We start from the raw sequence: 17,802 nt of genomic DNA on the forward strand, positions 1-17,802 counted from the left end.
CCGCGCTGACCTATCACCGCCGCGCTCCGCGCCGCCCGCCCTTCTCATTGGTCAGGAGGCGGGCGCGGCGCGCTTAAAAGCTGCTTCCCTTCTGCTCTCCCGTCTCTGTGGCTGTGGAGGACTTGGGAGGTGAGGCTCGGAGTAGAGGACCAATAGACAAGGGGGTTTTAACAGCGGGGAAGGGACGGATGCTGGAGGCAGCCAGCAGTGGGGAGGGCTTGGGTGGAGGAGCGCCGTGATTGGCGGAAGCCGCGATATTTGGGACCAGGAGGGGAGGGAGAGCCGTATTGGTGTGGGTATTCTTGCTGAGAGGTGGCGGAGGGAGCCCGAAGTGAGAGCGAAGCGGGTTGGCATCTTGGGATTAAGCGCTATGGGCTTGAGAGGGAGCTAGTAGGGAGTTCTGGGTTTGCATCTCCCTTAGAGCTGCGGCTGGGCTCTTTTGTGCCCTGCTGCGAGGCACGAAGTGGGCTTTGCTCACCCTCTGTATCCTAGAGAGCTTTCATTTTGCCTTTTGTGTTTTCAGACAAGGTCATGGCGGCAGCCGACGGTCCCATGCGGCTGCTGGAAGTGTGTGGGCAGAGACTCTCCAGGTTCCTTTATGATGCTGAGCACAAGCACTTGGCCTGGCTGCGGGAGGTGGAGGAGCAGGGCATGAGGATGCTGGATAGGTAGGGGCTGCCCTCCAGGGAGCGTCCCAGGGTGCTCTCAAACGCAGGGAACACAAAGCTGCGTGTGCTCCTACCTGCTGGTAGCACAGCCCTGCTGTAAGCCTGGGGGGAGTGCATCGTTCAGCTGAGTGAGGGATTTAACGTGACTGTGTTCAGCTGCTTCATTTAGGCATTAGTACCAGGTGGGGTTACACCTTAATTGCTTCTCCCCTGTTGCTCTTAATGGGTGAACGTTGTTATGGTTGGGTGGTGGGTCGCATGACTTGCAGTTAGCAGTGGAACGCGGCCTCTGCTTTCTGCATTACAGCGACAACTTCAGAGCTGAACCTGGCCTGATGCCCAAAACGCCATCCCAGAGGAGACGGCCTAGGAAGAGGCAGTCTTCAGCTCTGAAAGATGAGAATGAGCCAACTAGGAGGAGGTGGGTGAGTCTGGCTCTGCTGCAAGTGGCATTTAACAGTGAAATGGAATTTTAACTGTTTCCGCATATATGCGTGCTCAGAATAGCTGCTTGCTTCTTGATTTAGTGAACATGGCAAGGTCAATCAACACTTCGATTCTTGTGAAAATTTGGTGGAGAATTAGTTGCCCTTTCACATTTTTGGTTGGTTAAATATATTTATCTTTTTCTACTTGCTTGTTTGCTTGAGTTTTCTTTTTGTTTAATTTCATGCTTTTTTTTTTCAGCACAACTTTTGACCTGAGGTTGTTCCCCTGTTCACTCATCTGAGAATGTAGCCTGCTACAAGGAATGTGAAAAACTGTCATGTCTATTGGTGTTATTTAAGCTAGCAGACAGAAAGGGCTCTGAGGGGCTTAAAATGATACAAGTAGAAGTTCCAAGTGATTTGGTATATAAACACCCTTACCAAATTTATTCTTTTCAAGATTAGCCCTAAAAGGTTAGAACCTAAAGCTGTGCATCTTATCTACTGCAAGTAGACTGCAGAAGAAATGTAACTCCTATTGTGCTTTTTACCCCGTGCTCTTAACAGCTTTCTGTATAGACAGTGCCACTGTTCTGTCACGCAGCCTGCCCCTTTGCTGCTGCCTGAGAGAGTTTCTCTAGCTTGAAGATGGGAGCAGCAGTAGTAATGGCAAGCAGCCAAACTTCTTTTTCTTCTTTCCCTTTCCTGTACCAGTAAAAAGATGCATCAGAAAGTAAGCCAAAGCTCATTAAGTAGAAGAGGTAAGGAGGAGGAAAAATGGAGGAATGCCTTTCTTCATGACAACGGTTGTCTGCAAGTGGATGCAAAGGAGGGATTGTTTAGGGAGTGATTTGGCTTTGATGCTAATTAACTTCCTTGATGTCATACCTTCATGGTGGCCAACTGCATCTGCTCTCATCCTGTGGTTGGGACAAGGTGGTTAATAACCTGCTTTTCAGAGAAGCATATGCTGTGATCTGAGGGTAGGCGTGCTGGTAATTGCTTTGGTGTGACCTAACCCAGTAATAAACTGTGTGGTAAGGCTCTTACCTTTTGATAACCACGATGAAAAACCCCACAGAAGAGTTAGAACTGAAAGACCGACAAAAACTAGACATGGAGGATGGAGAGAACAGCAAGAATAGTAAGGAAGCGTGGGAAGATCGTGCATGTGTGTGCTGAAGGAGGGCAGGAGAAGAAAATACTGCAAGTTCTGAAGCCATGCTGTTAGTCTTCAGGTAGCAGCTAGATAGCAGCTTGATTGCTCGCATAAATAAGTCAAATCTTGCACATGTTTTTTCCTAATTTAAACTTAGCTTTGAGAAAGATCTGCTGATGTGATAGTGCCTGAAAGGTTGGATAATCATCTGTCAACAGGAAGTTCATGTTGGAGTTAAGCACATTAATCCTGCAGGGTCAGGCCACTGTTGTTTCCATTGCTATGGTTTCCTCAGTGCATATTTTAGAAACCACTTATTAGAATGTTGATGCATTTCCCAATTAATAGTCTTGTTTTCGTGAACTTTAGCAGGAAGCAATATCTTTTTGCTGGAGGTCAGAATGAGAAATCAAGAGAACAAATCTGGAAGGAAGGCAGAGGGTACCAAGTTGAAGGCTGTCAGCGAGTGTTCTTCCACCAGAAACCATAAACCCTTGATCATTTAACTAGTTTATGCTGCCTTGGTTTTGTAGCCCTGTTTTCTTGCTGCTAGGCACTTCCACCTTGGCTCTCTACTTTGTTTTGTGTCTGAAACACTGAGGTTGTCTTCTGGTTTTGCCCAGCTAATCTCCTTGACTTGCTTGTTAAATTAGTTAATGCAAAGCATTTCAAAGCTGAATTTCACTGTGGAACTTCCCCAAACTACTGTGTAGCTTTCCCTAGCTTGCTAGGAAAACTTTATTCAAAAATTCCTTCCCGTGTGGGTGTCTGTGCTTCACTTGAGGCAGAGTTGAGTGGGTATGACTTTACTGTCCCCTGACAGCAGCTCCAGGTGGGGCTGTGGGTTAATAGCCACAAAGAATTGCAAGTGTCCTGGTACCTCAGCCTCTGTAGTTTGTGTTTCTGTGATGCAGCCTTTAGTTGCAAGTGAGTGTAGTACGCCTGGCTAAATCTGCCAGAGCATGCGAGAGCTTTCAGGTTTTTTTTTCTCCTGCATTTGGCCAATGATAAAAAGTGTGTTGTAAGGGGAAGTGGATGCAGGGAGGAAGCCTGTAGGTTCACTGCAAAACTTGTCTGCATCTTGTTTTGAAACAGTCTAGGAGTGGGAGATTTCTGCATTGTTTCATTTGAAGTTGTTCTTATTTAAGGTTGTCCAGAAGGAGAAGTGTCAAGCTAGCATCTTCCAGGCTAAGTTCCCAAAGACGCTGCAGCAAAGAGCACCCCCAGAACCCTGTCTGTCAGGAGGAAGAGGTGAGGTCTTGGGCTGACATTGAAATGGAGCTTCCAGCACTGACTGAGAAATTGCCAGGAGAAGCACAGAGTCCCATGGTGAAAGTGGATTGCAATGGCTGCCCTCATACTGAGGTGCCTCCACAGCAAGATAGCGCTGATTATGGTGATGCAGCCGGTGAGGCTGTTCCAGCAGAGCAGGTGTCCAAGGAGGATGAACTGCATGAGGTGCCTGCTGTCAGTGCAGTCCCTGATGACCAGACAGCGGGGGAGGAGGAAGACGCCACTGAACAAAAAGCAAGTACCTCCACTCCCAAGGCTACTAGAAATAGAGACCCTGCCATGCTCCGTAGAGATCTGTCATCTCAAAGCCTAGAGAAGGAGCTTTTCCAGGACTCCGACAACAAAATGACCACAGTGATATCCAAAACACGACGTTCTGGACGCCGAAGCTTTGTGGGTGGTGCTCACAAAAGTCATAAGACCTCCTTGGCAGAAAAATATTCTCTGGCCAGCAAAAGAGAGAACATGATCCGGAGATCTATCAGCAGGGCCATTGCAAAGAAGGCAGCAGCACAAGAATCTTCCTCTGCCTCCAGCAGAGTGAGCTGTAAGTTTTCTGTTATTGAGTGCATTCTTCTGGCAAGTCAGATTCTCAGCTTTGCTATAGAATTGCTCATCCATATTAACTGCAGTTCCTCCTAGTTTCTTTAGCAGTAGGTTTTGTGGCTTCTGTCCATTTAGGGTGCAAGCTGCAGATCCCCATGTACTGTCAAGGTGAGCCTCAGGCTCTGTTTTGCTGTGGAAGGAGTTGAGTATAAGCTGGGGCACAGGTACTAGAAATTGGGTCACAGAAGTTGCAGATGCTTTTTAAAAAAAAAGCCAATAAATGCAGAGTGGAAGGGAAAATGCACCTTTGCTGGTTCTAGATACATGTGTGGTTTGGTAGCTTATTGCCTTGAGGCTATTCCTGCAGAGGGTCTTTTAGTATGAGTGTTTTCTGTGGGTTCTGTTGAGGAACTGGAAGAAGATGAATGTGTCTGCGCTCTGAGATTGGCAGAGGAACTCAGATGCTTTCTGGGTGAAGATAAAGTTCATGGACAAAGAACTAAATAGCACAGTCACCTGAGGAAATAAGATTCAAAAGTCCAGCATCAGATTTTTCATATTCCTTGCTCTTGCTGCTCTTGAGAGGGCTATAAGGCTTTCAGATTTGGGCTTTGTAAAAATCATTGCTTCTGAAGCCAGATTGGCTTCTAATAAAGCACTAATGCCTTTGGTATTTAGTTTTGTCAGCTTTGAGTCACACTGTATCTAGGCATTTGTTAAAACACTTTCATCTAAGTGATGTTAGGGGGGGAGGGGGAAATAGAATCAGCCCAAATCGACCGAATCTCTGCATAAAATTGTGCAGGAAGGCAGAAACTGAAGTCAATTGACGGGGAAATGATATCTCTGTGACACAGGCATTGAGTATGTTTGTGCAGCTGAAGCAGTCTGCAGACAGAGGAGCTGCTGCTCCAGTTCTCTGCCTTCCCAGCCTACACCAGTTCATCAGTGACACTTGAGGGAGGTGGTAGTGCTCATGTGGAAAGCAAGATGAGCAATCGGTGTGTTCCCTGGGAGAAGCCTGCACAGAGACCTGAGCTCTACCACTCACGCATTGCCACTGTTGGGAAGCCTCAGATTGAAATCCCCAAGATGGCTTTTCGCTATGCTATTTCTTTGTTTTTCTTTCCCCCTCCAGGTCAAAGCTCCTTAGAGGTTTTTGTGGAAGATGATGCGGCCAATAACTTGAGGTGAGGCTGCCATTTTAGCAGGCAGGAAGAAACCACAAAAATAGCTGCACAAAATACAGAAGCTATAGGGGTTGCTTTTTGTATGCTAGGACTGTGGTTTTGTAATTGACTTGTTCTAGGTGATGTCATCACCTGGAGTTTGTTGATATTTCCAAGCTTCTGTTGTTCAGACACAGCCCATCCTTTTCAGAAGCTTGTTCATGCTAACAGTGAGGTTGATCACTGCAATCATGCAGGATCCAGCCCTACACCACAAGCCTTGAGAGCCTGCTAGCGATGGCTCTGTCTGCCATCATATGAATTATGTCCTGCAGCTATTGGCTTTAACCAGCCTCTGGGTGCCTGGGGATGTTGTTGGTTATTCAGCTTGTCTGACTTGAAAGGTGAATAGGTAAGATGCTCTCTGCCTGAGGTGTGCAGAACTTTGTTTACCTACTGCATGGAAGTACTACAAGAAAAGGAGAGAACAAAGCTCATTAGTGTGTTATTCAGCAATGTAATTAAATAGTCTGCCAGAGGAATTTACGTCTCCATTTCTGTGCTTGCTTGTGCTCTCCTTGGGTACAGTGTGCTAGCTCCATTGTATTAGTGTTCTCTATAATTCTCCCTTCTGAATACTGTCCTGGTAGAGATGTATCAAGGACAAAGCAGTGTTTCTTTTATTTCAGAGAATTTAAATAATCAAGATGCTTTCCTTTTGCAGAACTGGACTGGAACTGGACTCCCCAGCTGAAAAGGTAAGTTCCAATGGATGACCTACCAATCTTCTGCTGAGCAGTTGGAAGCATTATGGCTGGATGTAAGGAGTGCAGCCCAGGGTTGATTCTGTCACATCGCTTCAAACTCAGCTGAGTTAGACAGTACAGCCTTTCTAATGCTTGGGCAGCTTGTTATGCCTGATGGCCATAGGCTCCTGGTGGATGGAGGCCTTTTGTGCCTTGTTAAGGCCTCTTTAAGATGGAGCTTTCAGAGGTTGTTGGACAGATTCCCAGGAGTCTGAAAGCTTTTGCCTGTCATCTGGGCATGGTGATTGACTGTGTATATTCTTAGCAAGTCTTTGTTGCCTGGCTGATTTGAAATACAGGATTCAGAAGGGCAGTTCAAGTTAATGTGCTTTATTTTGCCAGAGAGGCCATGTATGCAACAAGCTCATGTAAGTCTTCAATGCTAGCAAGACAAAGAAGCCCAACCTATCCCTTAAACTGGCAAAAATATCTTGTGTGATTGTACTGTAAACCAGCTTATCTGAAAATTAGCGGCTGGCTCTGCCTCCAAACAGTGCACTGGTGCCATTGGGAAGCTGCAGAAGGACAAGAGGACAGCTGGTTCTCCTGGGGGTGATGGTAGCCTAGGGGGTAGGGAAGGGCATGTCCTCTGTGTGTATGTGCAGGCAGCCTGCATGCTGTGCTTCAGTAACTTGTTTACACTCCTGAGAATATACTACCATGGTATTTAAAGTGTACAATTATACTGTAATCCTAGATACTTTAAAGGGATTTCTTTCTTTCAAGAATAGAATATCTGTAGTTGGAGCCTGTCTCCAAAGTGCATAGAAGCTGTTCCTTGCCCCCAATGCACTTTATTTGTCCTAAAGTCAAATCAAAGTGTCCTGCTGTTGATGAGAAAATGCTGGGCAATGCTCATCTTACCAGCCTCAGTGGGAGTTTCATGAGCAGAGCCCCAGTTACTGAAGTGAATCAGCATCTATCCATCTAGCACAACTCTGACTGGGAGGAAGAGTCCCCAGGCCAGCAGTAAGCTTGCAGTTGGGAGTGGCTGGGTTGTTTTTGTTTGCTTCTTTTTTTCAGGATTGAAGGTTTGTTGCAGTCTTGTTCCTCAGGGAGGTCTATGCTAAGCTAATGTTTTTCCCTTTCCTTTAGGCTCCTGAAGACATGCTCACTTCAAGCACAAGTGAAAAAGCTGCCAGCCCTCCTGAGCAGCAGACAGGGAATAATGAAGGTAATGTTGAGCTAGTCTTGTATTTCTTGTATGAGGCCACAGAGGCACACAGGCTAAGGACTCTGTGTGAATGTTTGTGAGAAATTGGGGACTTGTGCTGAAACTAAACTACTCTTGATCAGTCAAGGTAGACCTATGATATCCTGAGGGGGGGTGAGACATATGCAGTTAGATAAGTGAGGACATCTTCTAAGTCCTTGGGAAGGTTTGTATCCAAGCATTGAGACAAATATGGTTTAATCAAACTTCGGTCTTCATAATGAATAAGTGGGACCACTTGAGACAAGAACACTCAGACTTGGACTCTATGTATAACACTGTGCTAAAGTACCTTGACAACCTTGTCCTCTTTGGGCTTGCATTCGGTGATGATTTAAACATGTTACTTATTTACTGTGCCTCAAAGCAAGGAGATAAAGATATTCAAACTGTCTTCTGTGGGATCTGTAGGATCCCACAGCAGCTGTAGCTGGGATGGAATTCAGAGCACCTGTGGTTTTTCTGGTGAGACAGGTTGTGGCTATTCAGAAGGCTCTGTACAAGATGCATGCTTTGCTGTATGTGTAAAGCTCTGATATTCAAGGTAGCCATCTAGGCTTCTGCTTTTGCAGTTTATGTGCCATGGGGCTTTGAACTGGAACAGGAGCCCTGCAGAATGCCTGGGATGTGCTGCTGACTAGAGGTTTCTTCACAGGAAGCTGTGTAAATCCAAATGGTGAAGCCCAGAACAAGAACCAAGAACAAGACCAGTGTGCCAAGTCCCAGGAGAATCCTTCACGCATATGGTACGAGACATCTGCAAGGGAGGAATGAGCCCATGGTCTAGGAGGAGTTAGGCTTGGCCTTCTTAAATAATTTACTTGAAAAAGCTTAGAGTGTTTCCCTTCCTGTCCCCTCCCTACAAGAGTCTTGAAATTTTATTGTATGGGAAATTGGTAATCACAGCCTGAACCTCAGATTAATCAGCTGAGGCAAGTGTCGGGTCAGCTGTGGGAGCACAGGTAATTAAGCTGTGCTCCCGGAAGGAGTGGAGCTCAACTCCACCTCCTATAGACCTCATTTTAAGGCTGACCCCCACTGAGGCAGCATCTCTTGGAGATTGCTCTCTGGTGGAGATTGCCACAGCTTTTCCCAGCAAAGGCATCCATACTGGTGAATTTTCCTTTACAAATAACCTTTTGAATTATCTTTGTTACCATCTTCATATTATTCAACCTTACATTTATGTTGTGGGAGTTCTGTGTGATTTCTTTAGCATTTTTTGCTCCCTAAGCCAGACCTGGATCTCAGATGGATTAATTCATGCACAGACCAGCAAAGATAACTAAAACAGCACTATTACCTCACAGCTTAGATGCGACTCTGAGTGGTTCATAAAGGGGTGGTCTGGGAGTAGTTTCAGACAGCAACACAAGTAGGTGACCAACCTGTTTATTTTTATCTTGTGCAAGTGTCTGGAATGCCTGACTTATTTTCTCACTGCTTATAATACTGATGTTTCACGTGAGATTTGAATTGCTTTTAGCTTTGTCCTTAGTCTGTCCTGTTAGATTTTGCTGGGGTGGATTTGCTGCAGGTGATGGATGCAGAGAGTAGTGGTAACCTCTGTTCTCATGTGGATATTTAACTGTCTATGATGGGTCAGAATCTGAAGCTTTCCTTGAAACTGCTGCTGGATTGAGCCCCAACTGTGCAGTGAGGTGGTGCCCCTGTTTCCCACTGAAATTACTGGGTCCCTGTGAATGTCCAAAGTGTTCATAAAGCAAATGAAACCCTGCCAGCGAGGTGGGCTGGAACGGCTAGTTGCTAACACATGTGGATTGTGTCAATCTTTTGTTGTTGATACCAGTTATGATATACATGTCCTTGCTGGGAGTTTGAGTGAGGAATGAGAGAGTGGGAGTGATGTTGTGTATCACTGCTCTGAAATTTGGGTGTTCCCTTACCAAGTTGTCATGTGCCTCTCTTGTCCATAATTAATGACTAGATGGTGCTCCTGCTCCATAGTTGACTGACTCCTAAGAGGCCCAGCTGCTTTGGTGGTAGTGAATAGGCAGAGGGATCTGTGAAACAGTAAGTAAATGTTCCTGTTAAAACTTGAGGAGCTTAATGGGGACTTCATGTCCGTCTTGCTAATGCCAACAGGACAAGAAGCTGTAAGCAAGCAATGGGTGTTATATGGAATAGGCAGCATCCAGGAGGTGGTGCCCGATCCCCTTTGGATGACAAGCATGTGAATTTTGCAAACCAGACTCCACCTTTTGCTTCTCCAGCTAGCAAGGTTAGTCTTTGCCATGTCCCCTCCTTGCCTGCCTTTCCCTAGCAAGTGGTAATTTCCTTCTATCTTTTCCTCGTAGGTTGTTAGACCACTGAAAAACTTCCTTCAGGGTGTGCAGAGAAACCAGCTACTCACATCCTCTGGATCTGCAGGACATGGGGGTGTCATAAAGAATTTCATCAAACGCAATACTCTCACCCGACCTGATGTTAAGGTGCATCAGAATCCCACTTCCCCTCACAAAGATGGAGGAGAGGGTCAAGTCTGGGGGAGTGGCAGGATGACTGGTTAGAAAAGCATAAATGTATTCCTGGTTCTGTTGGCTGTCATGGGTCAGTGTAGGTCATAACAGCAAACTGTCCTCACGATTCTATCTCAGTCTCCCCAGGGGAGGGAGACTGATTAGACAGCTGAAGCAAGGCAAGACCATAAATACTGTTACTAGCCAGGGCTGTTCATTTTGTTTTTAGTACCAGTCATCAACCTTTCCTCAGACATGGAGAAATATCACTGTTTTGTCTGTAGTCAGCAGAAACACATTAAGTTCTGGAACTGTTTAACTGTAGTAAAATGGGAAACTTATCGCAAAGGGAATCTGCCTTTGAGTCACATAATTGGCTACTTCAGGGCTGAAAAATAGTCTGTGGGGTCATGCAGTGGGTTTCCTAGCATGCGCTTGAAAGGAGCTGCAGCTAGCAGGGGTAGTTCAGGGTTCTAGTATTTCTTACAAACATTCATTGTGTGTCTTTTCCTACAGGGAGACTTTGTTGTAAGTAATGACATACTTAACTGTGGGGTTGGAAGACTATAATGGCTGTACTTCTTGTCTCACAACACTAACAGCTCTTTCCTCCTGCACTGGCATCCACACAAGCTCTTCTGTGCTGTCCAAAACTGTAAACTGGCTGTGGTGGTGAGGTGACAGGATCTCCCTTGCAGATGTATTCTGCTGGGAACTACTAAGAAACCGTTCAGCCTCTAAGCATGACTACTTGCACTCTGTACCGTCTCCCCGCTTCTCCTACTTGCTGACATAGGTAACACTGACCTAGGCAAGAAGTCTTTGCTACAGGTTGTCACCTACAGTTGCAGAGTGCTGGGTAACCTCCCTTACCTGCAATGTATTCTGAACAACTGAAAGATTTAAGTGCTTCCCTGCATCCCCATGATTCTTCTGCTCTGAGAAGGTGGTGCAGTTGAATAAGTGCTACTGCCTAATCTGTGTTGTTTCTTACCTACTATTCACTTCCTATCCCTGTGTGTGGGTGAACATGACTCTGACAGGGACTTCTTTGTTTAGCGGGCTGCTTAGCCTCTAGCTGCTAGCGCACAAAGCAGCCTGAGGGCAGAAACAGGCCCCAGCAATTGGTATAGTCTGAACTCATAGTCTGAACTCATCTCCCTTCAGGAGAAGGAGCGGCAGAGGCTGGAAAGCCTCAGGAAGAAGCAGGAGGCTGAGGAACAAAGGAGAAAGAAAGTGGAGGAGGAAAAGAGACGGCGGCAGGCAGAAATGAAGCAGTGAGTTGAGTCCCTTACATCCTGTTCCTTCCCTGCTTCAGTGCAGAATTGCCTTAATCTTTTTTTTTTCCTGTCAGGCAGGCAGTGTTACTGTACCATGCTTTGTGCATCCCACCCAGAAGGAACGTTTAGTAGATGATGATCCCTGAGCACCTCAAGCAGTGCTGCTCATGGCTTGCTGCAGTAATAACTGCATCAGTGCAAGGCACCTGCTGATTTCTCATGGATTTAATCCACATATGAGCTGAGGTTAAGCTCAGTCAAAGCAATTCAAGTAAAATAATTGTTTTCTCATGATCCATGGCAGTTTGCTGTGCTAGAAAATGAGACACAAACTCAAGTTACCAATGCAAATCCTTGTTCCCTTGTCATTCTGTGTTAGAGCAAACAAAACTAACAGGCCCCTCTTGTACGCACCTTCCCCAGGAAGAGGGAAGAGCGACTGAGGAAAGCACTGCAGGCTCGAGAGCGTGTGGAACAAATGGAAGAGGAGAAGAAAAAGCGAATGGAACAGAAGATTTTACAGAGTGATGAAAAGGTAAGAAGCATGACTAAGCTTTGAGCCATTCGGAATAATGAAATGATCACAGTGAGCTGTGAGACCAAGCAGGTGCAAACAGGCCACTGGCAAGATGTGTGCAGCACAGGGTTGCCGCTCATGGTGACTAATCAGGTGGTGGGAAAGTCTGCATCTAAAATAGACTTTGAAATTCTGTCTAACAAGGAGATGCTTTTGTTCTCCATACCTCTGCAGTGATTCTAAACATTCCTGTTCTAACATGTAGCATCTATAGTGCTCTGTGTTCAAGGAATGTGGCAGCATCCCTTGACTGTCCTGTGAACAGGCCCTGCAGGTGAGACAGTGTCATCCAGTTGTTTGCACAGCATTACAGACAGTGAAGCCACAGTGGTTGCAGAAGCATGGCAGGAAGGAATTGCTCACCAAGTGAGCAAGAAATGCTCGTGATTAGTTGATGTGGCAGCAGCAGCTGTATGTGTTTCATATTGTCGGTCTTTAAGGCTTTGTCTCCACCCTTTTTTTTCAAGGACAGGTAAAAAGAAACCAAGTATGCCAGGATCAGCCATTGATGACCATGTGCAGACTGTTGTTGGTTTTGTACAGCAGTGCAGGTTCTTTAGGAGTGAGGGAGGCTGTGCTAAGCTGACCTGGATAGAGCTCCAGGAAAAAATATGCTTGCTCATTTTAAGGAGTGGACTAGACTGACTTTTGGAAAAGCTAAGACTTAGAAAAAGAAGGAATCATGCTTCTTTGAGCCTGTCCCAAAACCTCAGCAGCCAAAAGCACATGCACCCCTGGCTAGCCTGCTCCTGTGCACAAGCTAATGCATTGACTGGGACAACTCGGGCAAAAAACAGTATTTGGGGCTCAGGTTTCAGGTCCTCAATTCATACTGCAGCTCAGTGACAGTAGCATTTCGATTCAAAACACAAAATGCTAGGCTCCCTTGTTCTGCACAGAATCACGTACAGGGTGAAAGCTTGTATTTTGTGCATCTGTAATGGTTTCTGTGCTCTTTTCTTCCAGCATTCCAGGTGGTGGGTGTCTCTTCACATGACCTGTAGTAAGTGATGGACTTGCACGAGGTTGGTGCTAAATACAGTGCACATGTTCTTGGTGCTGCGTTCTCGGTCTTATTAGAACCTGAATGCCAGTTTTCAGACTTAGGAAGCTCTCCCCATCCTCCATTTGGTAGAGGCTGTGTGTCCTGAGGGGCAGTGGAGCAGATGTATGGGGCTTTTTCAGGTGCGTCTCTCACAAGTGCTGGAAGAAAAGATGTCTGAGGAACGAAGCAAGAAAAAGCTATCAAAGAAACCTTGGGAAAGTGATGTGAGGAAGCAGAAAATACTGAAGTCGGTAAGAACAACTCTAGATCCCTCCTGCATATAGAAAATAAAGGGAGCCTGTATGCTGATCTGCCTGGTGGCATGGGGAGCAGTTATTGCCAGGAGCCACAGGGATTTGGGGAAGTCAAAGTATCAGTTGCAAGGTTTCTGTCTAGGAAGTTAATGCTGGATTTGAACACCAGGGGACTTGTGGAGACAGAAGAAAAATACTGCCCAGCTGGTAGTGGGTAGGCTGTAGAAGATAAGAATGGGATGTAATGAGCATTTATCTCAAAGCACTCACTTCATATCCACCCCATCTTTCCTGGCATGAATTTGGAGGGTTACAGGTTTGTTTGTTCTTCTTCAGGAGGAAGATAAACTTGAGCAGCAAGAGCTGCTGCAGAAAAGGAGAGAAGTTGAAGTAGAAGAAAAGGGAAAAGTTTTGGAACTGAAAAATCTTGTAGAGCAGCGACAGGTGGAACAAGCGAAGGAGAGGTATTAGCCTGTTTCTATTCTGGAGAGGGGGGACTTAGCAACACACATGGTGCAGCCGTAAATATAAACAATATTGCTGCAATTGGGAATCTGATGTGAGTGTCAGGTGATTTCAAAGGTTTGGGGGTGCTAAAGCAAGAGCCTATAAGAAAGCTAGAAGGGAGGGGTGGAAACGTGCTTTTCTGTGTAACTAAACTATAATTTTGTTTCCCAGGGATCTCAAACAGTGGGGGAAAGAGAAGGCCCCGTATTCACAGATGGAGTCCATGGTGTTTACTGATAAAAACACAACGGTGAGGAATTAATGGTGGCTTGCAGCAAATTCTGCTGTAAAGCAGTAAGGCATAGAACATGCAGGGTTCATCATTTCTTTTTAAGATGGGGCTTACTTTGCAAGTCCTTTGTTCCTTCTTGATGTTTCAAGGTTAGCTACTACTTAGTCAGAGCTGCTTGTTGCAAAATATCATAGTAATATTTTCCACTTTAAATAACGCCTCACTCATCTGCCTTCTGCACCAGTTTAAAACATAATCAGGGTCCCAAATGGTACCACTCTTGAGGATAAATTCTTCCTCTTTGTTCTGACTGCTCTTAGTCCCATGGCTAACAGCTTCTAAACTCCTATGTTTGCTATATAAATCTAATGAAAGTTTAAATTCCTTACATGTAACCAGCAACTGGGCTGGAGTAGGATATAGCAAAGCCTCTCTGGGTAAGAGAAGCTGAATCTCACTGAGTGGCTACAGCTCTTCGCCTTGTGTTAGCTTCTTCCCTCTTGAGGAGAGTGACTGGTGAAATGCCTGGATCAAGTGGTTTGGGTTGAAATGGAGCTGAAGTACTGCAATGCTTTCCTCTTCATTAGGAGAATGAAAGCCTAAAACATCTGCACCAGCTGCTTGGGCAGGAGAAGAGTGCCAAGCAACCAGAATCCGCTGCAGTGACCTCTAATAACTAGCTGAAAGCAATAGCAGTGTGGGCTCTAGAGGATTCACTGATCTGAATCTGAGCCAAGACAGCTGTCACTTTATCTGTGTGATTTTTAATTTCTTCCCCCTCGCCCTGTTGAAGACAAAGGAATAGAGGATTTCTGCAGAAAATGTATTCCAGAGATAGCCTGGTTGTTTTGCTTGGGTGAACATTAATGAATAACTTAATTCTTATATCTTGACAGAAGGGAGATGGTCTGCAGGAGCCCCAGCAGCAGCTGGCAGAAAAGAAGAAAATTGAGCAACCCGAATCTTTTACTGCTGCCGCCAGCACGTGGCTGAGCAAAACTGTGAAGGTGAGCTTCATTTCCAGTGATGCCCTCAAAATGGATCTGTGGTATCTGATTTGCTGCAATGCTTTGTTGTTAACCTGCTGATTTTATTGTTTGGCTGTGATAAAGAAAGTGACCAGGAGCTGAAATCCTCTAAAGAGACTGTTGAGGTTTAACTGGAGTTTGTGTAGAGTGAGGATGGAGAAGCTTTTCTTCTCCGGTACTTGGCTGAGAGCTCAGCACAGGAGGAAACGAAAAGCTATTGTTTTCTTCTTGAATAGGTGTTGGAAATGACCACAGGATGGCAGCACACCATGAGGTGTCAGTTTAGCTTGCGGAGCCTTTAGCTGCACGGTAGCAGCACTGATTCAGGCTTGCCTGGTGAAGTCTGACTGTTTAGCAGCTTAAATCTCCAGCAGCTTGTTTGGACTTGAACTGTTTACTCTCAAAGTCTGGAGGGGTGGAGAAAAAGCTGCTAAAAGAATCAGTCAGCTCCGAGTTTGACTGTAAATGCCCCTTTCTTGTCTCTTGTGCTGTGGCTGACTACTTTATTCTGTCTTTGTTGGAGTTGTTTGATAGCGGATCTGATTTTCACTCTCTACATGTGAATGAGTTTGAGCGATAGAGCACTGTGTGTGAAAGCCACGTGCTTACTGATAGTGGTATGTTTTTGCACTGCTTTTCTTTAATAAAAGAGGAAAATGAAAACAACAGAAGAAGCTTACAAGTCACACAATACAGCGACTGCTTTTGTGTTTATACAAAGTAAATAAGCACATCTGTATTCCCTTATTCCTGTACTTGGATTAAATGTGAAGAACACTGCAAAAATGATAGTGAAGGTGAAGGATCCTCTGGAGGTAGCTGGTCCTACACCTCTGCTCAAGCAGGATCATGTGAAGCAATTTATGTTGGATTGTTTTCAGACTTCTTCATCAGGCTTTCTTCATCTCCAAGAAAGTTGTCTTCTCTGGACAACCACAGTGAAGAAGCACTTCCTGGTGTTCAGACAGAACCTCCTGACATCCAGTTTAGGCTGCTCCCATTGCCTCTTGTACTATTGCTGGGCACCAACAAAGATTACTTGGTTCCACTTTCTTTGCACCACACCTCTGTGTGATCCTAACAGAACTACAGCCCTGCAACTGGAGTTACATCACTGTTTCATCAGGCTTTTTCCTCCTATTGTGCTCACCAGTATACAGGCACCTCAGAGAGGTTTGTGACAATATCTCCATAATGATGCCTTTCCTGCCTTGGCCTCTGGTCAGTGCCTCTAGGCACTGCTGGACTACATACAACTGTCATGCAACTAGTCATTCCCTGCTCTTCACCACAAAGGTAGCATATTCCTCCAGGCTTTGTCTTGTGCTCTTCTGACCTGCAGCTTCAAAGCGACATGGAGCCCTATCTCTGTCCACACCAGAAACTGGCAGGCAGTTCTCCACAGCTAGAATGCTGCAGTTTGAGCAAGCAGCTGTTCTGCAGTTTGCAGTTCCTGCTGTGGCATATAGTTCTGGGCTTGACATTCATCAAGACATGGTTTCAAAACAGATCTGCAAAATGAAAGCCAGAAGGATTTTGAGTACTCCTGGAAATTTCAACCCAAATTACCTGTCAAATAAGAATATTACAAGTATTTCAGTTCATGTGTAGGTAAAAGTTTCCATGTTAAGTAACCTTTCTGGTATCTTGTTTTTTGAACTAGGAATGAAAACAAATGTGTATATGAAGAATCTGCTCTAGAAAGTCTGTTGTCAGTTCTTGTTTCTGGCTACCTTTACTTTAATGTTCCTTGCCCATCACAGGGCACAGTAAACCTCCCTCTTAACTCGTGGCTTTGGGTTTGCATGAGGGTTCCTACTGTAAATACATTAACACCATATTGCTGTGGATTTAATCTGGGATCTTAGTACAGCCTGTTTGTCTTGCTAATGCCAAAGCTTTGAGATGCCTGCAAGGGGTCAGACTGGTAAGCCTGCCCTAGCAAAGCAAGCTCTTCTGTCAGGCTGCAAGGTATGTTTGCTGCTCTCATAAATGTTGCCTCTGTGGTTTCAGAAATCTATCTCCACATCCTGTGTAGCACCTCCAAAGGGCCCAAAAGAATCCAGGTCCCCCAATAACTACGGGATGGATCTGAACAGTGATGATTCCACAGATGATGAGAATGAACCTCGGAAGCCTGTCCCTGCCTGGGCTGATGGTAGGTGCCACGCTCACTTAGTCTTTTAATTCCTTGCTTGGGAAGCAAGAGCTTTCCAGATCTGCTCGGTGTGATCTCAGCTTCCTTAAAGTACAGTTCAGGAGTGTGAGACTTCAGCAGTGTTGGCAGCTGCTGGGTGAGAAGGGCTGGATCTGCTTTCTTGCAAGTGCTGTTGTGTTAAAGCTAATCCAAAGTTCTGTGTGTTTGGATTCAAGGGTGTGAGAGGGTGGGGGGGGTGGGCTCACTAGTTGAGGCAGCCCCTCCCCCTGTGGTAAACCAAGGTGGGGCAAGTTTGGGGTATTTCTAGTATGGTGACGAGTGACGTAAAACAAATGTTGTTGGCAACCCGGAGATGGATGTGGTGTTTAAAGCTTTATAGTGAGCAAGAAGACTGTTAATTGCACTCGCTGTGCAGGCTGCAGTGTTTTTTTTAGGGGGTGTGGTGGAGCAGAGTGACTGTCTTGTGGGCTCTGAGGGAAAGGATACCTTAAACAGAACGCTGACAACTTGTTTGAGTCTGCTTCTCTGATATGGTTGTTTTCATAGGGTCTCAGCTTAATCAAGCCATTCTGCACCAATACTATCATCCAGTGAATACTGACCAGCTCTTTGGGTTGATAGCAAGTCCTAAGCTGGAAGATATTTTTGGCAAGAGCAAGCCTCGCTATTTCAAACGCACAAGCTCAGCAGTTTGGAATTCCCCACCTGAGCCCAAATCTACTTGTGGCATAGCTTGCAACTTCAAGAACTGAGGAAAACAAACAGTTTTTGGATGGTGTGATGTATCAGTTTTATTAGCATACAGACTGCTTACTGTTTTAAACCTTTTTGTACAAAAATAAAAACACTGAATAAAGTTTATCAATGCTTGTTTCTCTCCTTTCCCCCTTCTAAGCCATGATGATGCTGTAGCTGGTATGCTCTGAGACTGCTGGCTGCGCTTTGTGCAAGTGCAGATG

The 17,802-nt window shown here is 45.5% G+C and overlaps 1 protein-coding gene across 5 annotated transcripts; it reads left to right on the forward strand.

The window, feature by feature from the left end:
- Window positions 1-100: 100 nt before the first annotated feature.
- LOC140252798 (inner centromere protein-like) lies at window positions 101-17,742 on the forward strand. 5 transcript variants are annotated; one of them, XM_072337872.1, is made up of 19 exons: window positions 101-129; window positions 524-668; window positions 976-1,089; window positions 3,404-4,095; window positions 5,233-5,284; window positions 5,988-6,021; window positions 7,165-7,243; window positions 7,938-8,028; window positions 9,389-9,524; window positions 9,601-9,735; window positions 10,279-10,290; window positions 10,930-11,039; window positions 11,466-11,577; window positions 12,805-12,915; window positions 13,255-13,382; window positions 13,597-13,675; window positions 14,554-14,664; window positions 16,699-16,843; window positions 17,390-17,741. In XM_072337872.1, the coding sequence occupies exons 2-19, from the start codon at window positions 532-534 to the stop codon at window positions 17,593-17,595; spliced, it is 2,484 nt and encodes an 827-aa protein (XP_072193973.1). In that variant the 5' UTR covers window positions 101-129; window positions 524-531; the 3' UTR covers window positions 17,596-17,741. The 5 variants fall into 5 exon arrangements, with proteins under 5 accessions (XP_072193973.1, XP_072193976.1, XP_072193977.1 ...); XM_072337874.1 differs by lacking the exon at window positions 101-129 and adding an exon at window positions 214-292 and having other exon boundaries at window positions 17,390-17,742; XM_072337873.1 differs by lacking the exon at window positions 101-129 and adding an exon at window positions 302-346.
- Window positions 17,743-17,802: the final 60 nt, after the last annotated feature.

This window comes from Excalfactoria chinensis, chromosome 5 (genome assembly GCF_039878825.1).
Source record: "Excalfactoria chinensis isolate bCotChi1 chromosome 5, bCotChi1.hap2, whole genome shotgun sequence".
NCBI classification, from domain to species: domain Eukaryota; kingdom Metazoa; phylum Chordata; class Aves; order Galliformes; family Phasianidae; genus Excalfactoria; species Excalfactoria chinensis.

Coding starts and splice junctions, on each gene's coding strand:
- LOC140252798 (XM_072337872.1), top strand. CDS start 532: ATGGCGGCAGCCGACGGTCCCATGCGGCTGCTGGAAGTGTGTGGGCAG. Junction 4,096..5,232: donor TGCCTCCAGCAGAGTGAGCT/GTAAGTTTTCTG, acceptor TTCCCCCTCCAG/GTCAAAGCTCCTTAGAGGTT. Junction 12,916..13,254: donor AGCAGAAAATACTGAAGTCG/GTAAGAACAACT, acceptor GTTCTTCTTCAG/GAGGAAGATAAACTTGAGCA.